The sequence below is a fragment of the Colobus angolensis genome, unplaced genomic scaffold, assembly GCF_000951035.1.
Source record: "Colobus angolensis palliatus isolate OR3802 unplaced genomic scaffold, Cang.pa_1.0 Scaffold184, whole genome shotgun sequence".
NCBI classification, from domain to species: Eukaryota; Metazoa; Chordata; class Mammalia; order Primates; family Cercopithecidae; genus Colobus; species Colobus angolensis.
Genome location: NW_012114977.1, coordinates 3,177,479 through 3,187,577, shown reverse-complemented (window position 1 = coordinate 3,187,577; position 10,099 = coordinate 3,177,479). Strand labels below are relative to the sequence as shown.

The 10,099-nt window shown below is 42.6% G+C and overlaps 1 protein-coding gene across 1 annotated transcript in view; it reads right to left on the bottom strand.

Moving 5' to 3' along the window:
• XPO7 (exportin 7) overlaps positions 1-10,099 on the bottom strand; it is a 53,723-nt gene that overhangs the window by 27,999 nt on the left and 15,625 nt on the right. Inside the window, 9 exon segments of the mRNA XM_011939864.1 lie at positions 773-896; positions 1,297-1,360; positions 2,586-2,666; positions 3,819-3,892; positions 4,397-4,532; positions 6,004-6,109; positions 6,857-7,050; positions 8,895-9,067; positions 9,835-9,981. Of these exon segments, the coding sequence (XP_011795254.1) occupies positions 773-896; positions 1,297-1,360; positions 2,586-2,666; positions 3,819-3,892; positions 4,397-4,532; positions 6,004-6,109; positions 6,857-7,050; positions 8,895-9,067; positions 9,835-9,981 (1,099 nt within the window).

The following is a 10,099-nucleotide window of genomic DNA, read 5'->3' as shown; positions in this document are numbered from 1 at the left end:
CCGTGTTAGCCAGGATGGTCTCGATCTCCTGACCTCGTGATCCGCCCGTCTCGGCCTCCCACAGTGCTGGGATTACAGGCTTGAGCCATCGCGCCCGGCCGGTACCATGTTATTTATTTATTTATTTTGCCTTGCTGAGAATTAGCAAGTCAGTGGAGAAAAGAATAAAGCTGGTGCGTGAGAACTAGATGAGACTCAAACTTCAAATGGGTACAGAGGTTTCATTCACACTCAATTTTTTAAAAAGTCATCTTTCATAAACCTAGAAGGTTTCATGTCATTTTGGTATGATTAAATTTAAACAGCTGAAAATTAGAGTAATACCACTGAGCTTTAGTTATTAACTGACCTGAAACTGCTAGTATCACCACTACTGCTACAAAAGTGATTAAGCCCTTCTGGCTCATCTGTGCTAGAAAACTGGGTAATAAAAAGTCGTGTTGATTGTTTCAAGTGGGTGTACACCTCCCTGTGGGGTGAAATTATCTGGCCAACAAGATACATTTAGGAATCTCAATTCCTTTATTTAACACCCGAGGAATATGAAGAAAATTTTAAAGCCACTGCATATCGGATGAAAACTTCAGGAGCAGACTGTTACTCTCTTTCAGTTACAAGGACCTCGACAGCATGCTCTGTTCTTGGTGAAATTAGACCGTTATTTCAGATAGTTTTGTTACGTTGAAACAACCGAAAAGCCCTCCCCAACATGTAGTTTTCAGTCCTCAAATAAAAATTTAGAATAGTGCCAGATGACTTCATGAGCCACTACGATTTCTTACGGTACCTAAATCCACCATGAGGAGACGCCCAAGTGCTGTGTAGAAGGTAGTCCGACACCGCATGTCTGTCAGGTTGGACTGATTGTTAATACCCAAAAATGAAAAGTGCTCGCTCTATTGAAAAAAAAGAAAACAAGTTAAAGGTAAAAACATGAGTTAGAGGCAGAATGCAAGCCAGTAATCAGAGAAGTACTGAGCCCTTTCAAGCCAATGGCTATGTAGTCATTCCTTGAGGATCTGAAGGTTTTTTTTTTTTTGGAAGGCAGGCTACCGTTGTTACTGTTACTAATTTATCTGCAGTGTGAGTAGCAGTAGGTGACTTCACCATAACTCAGATCATCTGGATCTCAAAGAGCCATTCTGATGACAGTAAGTGTAATCTGGCAGTGTGGTGGGAATCAGGACCACAGTCTTTGCTGTAGCAATACCCAGGACCTCAATTTAAATATCTCCTTTGTGTGTCAAGAAAGTATGGGTTGTAGGAGGGGCAGGAAAAAAAGCTAAAATCACTCACCGTGTGATTGTTCAGCATGAACTGTACCGCACTAAGCTTCACTAGCTTCCTTACACTACTGTACGTAAAGACAAAGGAAGAAGGTCAAGGAAAGTGTGAAGCAGACCGAGACTCTAAGGCAGACGGAAACTTTCCAGAATAAAGAACAGTTTACCCAAATATCTTTTTTTTTTTAAAAAAAAAACAACACTTGGCCGGGCGCGGTGGCTCAAGCCTGTAATCCCAGCACTTTGGGAGGCCGAGACCGGCGGATCACGAGGTCAGGAGATCGAGACCATCCTGGCGAACACGGTGAAACCCCATCTCTACTAAAAAATACAAAAAAATAGCCGGGTGAGGTGGCGGGCGCCTGTAGTCCCAGCTACTCGGGAGGCTGAGGCAGGAGAATGGCGTAAACCCGGGAGGCGGAGCTTGCAGTGAGCTGAGGTCCGGCCACTGCACTCCAGCCTGGGCGACAGAGCAAGACTCGGTCTCAAAAAAAAAAAAAAAAGAAAAACACTTGAGTATACCACTGCCAAATATGAAAAAATGTGTTCCCTTCTAAACACTATTTAATCAATAAGAAAACACCTATATCAAACTCCTATTTGTAAGAAAATAGATAAACCTAGCAGTTTCCCTAAATAATCATGAATATCCTAAAATGGCTTTTCTCAGCAGGTGTTCCAAGGGAGCATTAGGCCCTAAACCCCTGCCTAAGAGGCATATATTGTGTATAATTAATGAACTTCTCTCCTATTTAGAATGGTACTAGCTATATACAGTATTTGGAGAAGTGAGAATAAAGTCACTTCAATAATTTTACAGGGTTTACCCTTCTTGCGGAACCCTGATTGTGAAAAGCTGCCCTACAGCAATTCAAACTTTATAGCAGATCCAGTTCAAGTCAAGAGGAAGTATAGTCATTACTTCAATCATAAAGTTTGGAATCAGGATGTTTCTACCAACCAGACAACCTAAGAAGGAGTTTGTCTCTACTAAGGATACTAAAACCTTGGTCACACAGAGTGTGTACCTATGAGATGGGGCTCCTATGCACTTCTGGAACTTAGGAATAGACAGGGATAAATCTGTACTAAACCATCAGGTCGGGTGTCGGCTCATTTTTGGGGTCTGAAATTATTCCTATATTCTGCATGGGCATTGGCGTTTTTGGACTCCTAGGAAAATGGAAGATATGTGAGTACACACTAAAGTTAAACTGAAGTGGAAAGAGCAGGAGGCCATGATTCTAAGACTGTGGCATGCCACTTTCTGTTGTGCACATAAACTAGCTTAGAAAAGGATATCCAATGGAGAGGTCATTGAGAAGCTGTAGTGTCTTGGAGGTGATTGGTTCACAACGGCCCCAGTACTTCAAGTTGGTGATGCTGGAGGACAAAAAGAAAAAAAAAGCAGGAGACCCTTTTGATTTGCTGGTTTCCTTGAGGGCTGGGAGAAGAGAAAGTCATTCATCAAAAGTCACCACACATCTGCACCACCAATTCACAGACATCACGACCACAAAAAAAGATGGGTAGGAAATCTCTGTACTTACATTTGGTTGACTAGAAAAATTATCCTTCAGATAATCTTCACTACTTGGTTCCAAAGCTACACTGGCCCATACCCAGGCCCTTGGAATTCTGGGGCACTCCAGGGCTGATTTCTGCAGCAAGGGTAAGAGATTTCTGCGGCAGTGATAACATGCAGACGTATGCAATTCTGCACCTGCACCATCCACTGTCAGCTGCAGAATTCTAGTAGCCCTTGCTTCTGGATTCTTGGCTGGCAGAGTCCTTTAGACCCCCTTTGCTTTTTCCATCTTAAATTATTAACCAGCTCATGGATATGAGTGTTTAGGGTTGGGACAGTTGGTAGGAGGCAAAATGTCACTCTGCACACAGCCCTGGGTAATATATTTGGCTCCTAGTGTGTGCTTTGGTAAATTGAGCTCCTAAAAAGGGCAAAATGTAACCGAAGGGGTATAACGTAAAAAAATAAAAAAGGGCCAATTAGGAGCTCCAACTATGAAGATAGTTCAAACAGCAGAACTAGATTTTGGAGACTCAACACTCTTATTAAAGGGTGTGATGTTTACCACACACTCGTATGGAGGAATAAGCCCATTTTTAAGTGGGGCTTTCCCCTTCGAGGGGATAACTAGAGGAAATCAGCAACAGAAAGTGAATGCCTACGCTGGGCATCCCTGGAGCACAGCAACTGGGTGACGGGCTGAGCAGCAATTACTGGGGTGGAGGTCTGTTTTACTAATGACATGACAGGGTTTCACCTGTGATTCCAGAGGCTAAAGAGGAGATTCTGCAAGAACAAAATTAAATCCTTGCCTGTACAAGCCTGGAATGCTCTGGGGCCGGGCCATATCTCTAAGCACAGCTTGTCACACACTCAAATGCACAATTTTCTGACGCAAACGATCAATGCTGGAATACCAGGCACTGGCAGCACAATGCCAAGATCACATTTTACAGTTGCAACAGGATTGCAAAGGACTCTTGCTGGTGGCAAGCTGAAACACTTACATTTTTCCTATGAAGACGCTTAGGACCATGGTCTCATCATTCAAGCCCAGAACTTCTGAGAGTCGGCGGTACAGCTGGTGTTAAGAAGAGAAAGTAACCAGAACACATTAATTAGAACAATCACATCCCGGTACTATTTTTGTCCATACTCGTGGGTAAGATGTGGAAGAAAATGGACAAGACTCCCAGAGAGGACTTTACTGAAGGGATAAGCTAGTTTCTAAGTATTACTGGACAGATGTTGAGCAATCTTACTGGTCCCTTTCAATCCTGAAATTACAAAAAGACAGTCCAAATCTTCTGCTGTTCTGAATATTAATTCATGCATGGAGACTAAGAATTGCCCATTTGTGGGAGAACAACAGATGTTTGGACTGGCCATTTGTTAAGCACTAGAGAAATGGGCCCAATTCTTTGACGAATCTCCCAGAATTTAAAAGCTAAGAGAAAACATTTGCACTGTCCTATTACCTGAAATCTGGAGGTTATATGAACTATCAGCAACTGCTTCCCTCCATCAGCAGTCGCACAAGTGAGAAGAAGTGAGAACTAAGGGGAACCAATTAACAGGCTGTTACCTTAGAGGATTTCTGCACTTGGTCCCCAATGTAGATCTTACGAAACTGTTCAAAAAAGCTCAGCATGGCCAACTCTAGCTTCTCATTACCCGCCTGGGCCAAACGAGAATCTGTTAGGTTCATCAGCTGGAGCACCCTGGAGGAAGAGGAGCAATGATTCTCTCAACAGCAGGACATCCTTGTTACTCTAGACAACCCAAGCTATCTTGACATGGTCATATATGCCTGTACTTGGGTAGAGCAACCTCCTGCAACCAAGTTCATCTATATAAATGAGGGAGACAGGAGTAGACCAGGAGTTTTCAATCTTTTTTTCTCACAGAGCCATGAAAGGAATGGTGACACATGAAGGATGATGTTCACAGGTAGGTAACACTTCCACAGATTACTAGCAGAAATGCTACCTGTGACTTCATCCCTTTTCTCTGTACCCTCTCCCCAAAAGAAAGGATACTGGAATGCAAGTGAGTGAATGCAAATACAGATGTCATAATAAGTGAGTCATGTGACATTTGAGCGTGGGAATAGTTAACTATTTGTGATACACCATGAGTGAATGAGACTCCATCATTGTGTTGCTACACTCAAGCTCAGAACCAGTCTGCAAGACATTGTTTGAACTAAATTTATATTATGACACACACAGTACTGAACTGGGCTGCAGAATCAGAAAGGCATTAGATTTCATTCTTTCTTAAAGTTTTGCTCAACTCTTCAAAAAACGCCAGTGGGAAAATGCTACGGAGACTTTTGTCAGGATTAAGGGACCTCTGGGCAAATGGGCATCTGATAAACAAAATAGGGGTGGAAAGAAACAAATGAGGATTTTCAGAAGATATATATATATTGAAGGCCGGGCGCAGTGGCTCATGCCTGTAATCCCAGCACTTTGGGAGGCCGAGGCAGGTGGATCACCTGAGGTCAGGAGTTCGAGACCAGCCTGGCCAACATGGTGAAACCCCGTCTTACTAAAAATACAAAAATTAGCCAGATGTGGTGGCACGTGCCTGTAATCATAGCTACTTGAGAGGCTGAGGCAGGAGAATCGCTCGAACCTGGGAGAACCCATGACAGGGAGGCAGAGGCTGCAGTGAGCTGAGATAGCGCCACTGCACTCTGGTCTGGGTGACAGAGCGATACTCCATCTCCAAAAAAATTTTAAAACAGTTTTGATAAAATGAGAACTGCACAGATACAAAATAACTTGAGATGTATGGCCAAGAGATTTGAAAGGCTGTAGGAACTCTGTAACTCCATCACTGGTGAACTTTAAAGAACCACAGTTTCCTTTTAGACTTATTTTGGGATGGCAAAAGCAATCCATATTTTACTAACTCTGAGATATTGTTCTTAAACAGACCTAATAGAGAATCTCTGCTTTAGTTTTCCTAATTCTGTATCCATTATTTCCTTGTTGAATTACTGTTTTTTTTTTTTAAAGTAAAGATCATAGGCAGAGTTATCGCGGCACTTATAAAAGGCTTGAAAGCTGTGTCTCATGGGCAGTTAGCATGTTAAGATTATGTTCTGTAGGTGGAGAGGACCCTATCGGGGAGTGGAGAAGTGCCAGCTAGGTGGAGTGGAGAGCTTCTGTAGGGAGCACTTACCGACAGACAAGCTCACCATCCATGGCGTCTTGCTCATCAGTGCTGGCAAAAGAAACCCGGCCACCGATCACTGCTCCAATAATGTAAACCAGCCATGTCAGCCTTCCTGCAGCAGGAGACAGACCCAGTGTCACCTCCAGTGATAGTTTCTTGAAGACATTCCTCACTCTGAACTTCCTTAATCTTAAGAACACTATGGTGAAACCATAAAGTCTTACTTTTCTTACAGAGAATGGCTACTTCTCTGCTTTGGTTAAGAGCAATGCTAAGGGGGAAATTCGTTAGGTAACCAATGTTCCTGTATCAGACAAGGCCATTATTTTTAGTGTAGTATTTCCTTAGAGTTAAAACACCCAAGCTGGGCACAGTGCTACGTTACAAACACCAGCCAGGCCTGGTGAAAAGAGGAAGCCCAGGTTACTGTCTGTACTTATCTCCCTGTTTCCCCTAGGCCTTTATTTAGTAGTCATAAACCTCTTGGCCTGGTCCCAGCTGTGCTGTGGGGCATTAAAAAGTAGACAGGAACCAGGTGTGGTGGCACATGCCTGTAGTCCCAACTACTTTGGGAGGCTGAGGCAGGAGGATCATTTGAGCCAAGAAGTACAAGGCCCGCGTGGGCAACATAGCGAGACCTCATCTCTTAAAACAAAATCCCACTGCAGATGTGATTTCAGTTCTTCTTCCCTAGTCCCCTGAGGGATTTATTCATTCATAAAGATTTCTGGGCATATGGAGGTAACTGATGATGAAAGAATCCTTTTGCAGGGAGGTAGGAAAGAGGTGGCAATGAGCGAAGGGGTACTGGACAATATCTCCTCACAGGTCTTGAGTTCCCAGCATGCTGCACACTCACCCTCCTGCACTGCAACGTCCATTGGGCTTGCGCTGGCGCTCTGTAGCAGCTCCTGGTATGACTGGGCCGACTGGTCAAACAACTGCACGAGGAGTGCACAGGTCTTCTCATACTCACAACGCCCAATGGTGGACAGCTGGTCCAACTGCTGCTGGACCAGCCCCGTATCCTCCAGAGGATCTTCCAGGCCATCTCTATTCCCAAGGGAAGAAGGAAGGCAGCTCTCTTAAAATATGACTACTGATTTCCCCATTATAGCAGCTCTCTGACTTCTTCACTTAGCTACCATTTCCGACTGTAGAGGCCTACATCCCAACATTACTTTTTCCCAAGGAAGAATGTTTAATGAGGCAGAAGGCCAATGTCTTTGCCCTAGCATCAGTCTCCCTTAGGTATATTCTGCTTGTTGGCGTCAAATCTTACAATCTGAATTCTCAACTCTTAATGTTTTTCTGCCGTAAACTTCAAAGTCCTGCCCTTCTCACCTCTCTGACCTCTTGACTCTTAGTCTTTCTGCTTGTTCCTGACTACAGTAAACTATAGGATAAGTACACAGTCCTGTGTGGGAGGCCATTGTGGCCAGATGTGTCTCGGAATTCAGAACTGTTCAGATTGGAGGAAGGCAGTATGATGCTTCTACCACATCATATAAAACCCTTGACGGTCTTTGTGGCACATCAAACTCAACGTTCCTGTAGCAAAACTTATGAATATTATAAATGGTCATACTAAGTAGAATTAAAAAAAAAAAAACTATAAATGGTCTCATACTAACTCCTGTCCAGTTTTGTAACAAGTGAATTCTAATTCCAAACTGATGAGGAAATTTCTTTTGTCATATCTTTGACTTTGGAATTGTAGACAAGGCATTGTGGACCTGTACTAGGTCTTGCTTTATCTGCCGGCTCCTAGATTTTAACATCTTGTCCACTGAGGAGCTTTTCTATTGTTACACTGCAGTATGATAATGCCAGCAGCAGCAGCAGTAGGAGCAGCAGCAGCAGCACTAAAACTAGCTGTGTGCTTACCATGTGCTACACACTGTGCCAGGTCATACTAATTTAATCCTTATAAGAACCTTATGAGGTAGGCCTATTATTATTTGAATTTTACAAATACAGAAATGGAGCAGCTTGCCCAAGAGTACACAGCTACTAACCGGCTATCTGGCCCCAGAGCCTACAAGCATATAACCACTCCCCAACAATGCCTCACTAAAGCCAGCTGAATCCTCAGGAGTGGAAGCTATGGAGGTGACAGGACAAGGCTTGCTGGTGAACTTCATGAATACTCAGATTTTGAACCGATTCAAGTCATAAACAGTTAAGACTATAACTCATGACTATTCAATGCACTTGGGGCTAAGTAAATTAACCCAACTTAAAAAGGCCCCAGACCCTTAGACTCCAAGTAAATTCTCTTGACAAACAGCCAGTGAAAACAAGAAAGCTACCTAAACAGGGATACTTTCATTTAATATAGGTCATTTTTGAAAGGGCTTGACACTTCTTTAGCTACAGGTTTTTGGTTCAGTTAAGTCAATGTAGACTGAAACCATGTGTGAATGTAATGCAATCAGTGATCAGTGGCTTAGAATTCTTATGTGTTCTAGCTCTGGAATTAGAATTGACAACTAGATTGTGTAATCTTTATCCACTTATTTCTTTAGGAGTTCACATTAAGCACCTATAAGTCACACATTATAATTCTTATCATCTATATCTTATAAATGTTTCTCACATTGAAAGAAAAACAGCAACAAGGACAAACATTATATGGATATACTCTGTATTCAAAGATATTGCTATGGACAGTGAAAAGGGGGAATATGAATAGAATATAAATATTCAAGTGACAAGACCATTCTATCAGGCTTTATGTTCTCAGGCTACTCTGCTGACAAGGAAAAAGAATCATGAACAGCAGCAGCTCCAATGAGACAACCTTTGAGTACCTTTTTGCCAATGGGGTGTCTGATCTCTAGGAAGTATGACAATAGACCACTGGTGAGGGAATGAATGAGGCTAAGTTTCCTTACCTCAGTATGATGTGCACAGATTCCAACCGGGATGTGATGTAGGCTTTGGTGACCTCAGGAGTGTAAGTTTCCAGCATGTGGGGCTCTGTGGCTTTGACATACGGCACAGAGGCTGCCAGACGCTGCCACAGGCTCAGAAGATAGTGCACACTATTTGGAGCAAATTCCCAGTGCTAAAGAAAAGTAGAAAAGCAGAAGGCACATTTTTCATTTCTGTACACGTTAGTCCCATACCATCAACACAGAAGATAAAGATTTTTTTCTTTTTTTAAAAAAGAGGATAGACTTTTGTGGGCTTTGGTCTGTGTATGACAACTAATTAAATGTGTTTATTAGTATTACAGAGAGTAAGCATCTAATGAGAAGGGCTGCTCTATGCTGGCTGTGTAAGCCTTACTACAAGGAAAGCCATGTGTAAGTGGGTCTCAACCATTAGTATGCATGAGAATCACCTGAAGAACTTGTTAGACACACCAAGGCTCTACCATTAGGACCTAGTGAACCAGAAATTATGGGGATAAGATTCAAGAATCTATATTTTTTCATCAGTCCCCTAGATGACTGTGATACAAGCCATAAAATTTGAGACCCACTGTTCTATATTACACGACTAAGAAAGATAGGGCATCAACTCTCTGTTTACTCTTCTGTCTAGCTCCCTGTTCCAACCTTGGCTTTTTTGGGGTGACTATGAGGGAATTCTCTCTGGGATGAATCTCAATATTATCCTCGTAATTCCCACATTTTCCTTTCCCCACACTACTTGCACTTGTGTAAATATAAATCACAGGCCACAACAGTTAACTACTCTGCAAGGCTATACTGTATTTATGGTTACCTTTGCCAAGAAAAAAAATATATTCTTACATGGTTAAAACCAACAAGCAAGAGAAGAGATTACAGTATTTAGGAAGGAAGACACAAGTAATCAAAGACAAACCTGTAGGCTGGTCACTGTGAAGTTGGCTATCAATCGGATGACCTCAGGGTAGTTTTCCACCTTTACCAGTTCTCCCAGTTGATAGTTACTCTTCAATCGGGCCAGTAGTCTGCAAAACTCATGGTAATTGTTTGGGTCTGATAAACTCTGGCAATAGCAGAGGAGAAAAATAAAATGTAAAATGTGACAACATACTTCAAGAATGATGTATACTTGAGATGACATGGGGGAAGGGGTAAAATCTACTTTTTAACTTCTGGGCTGC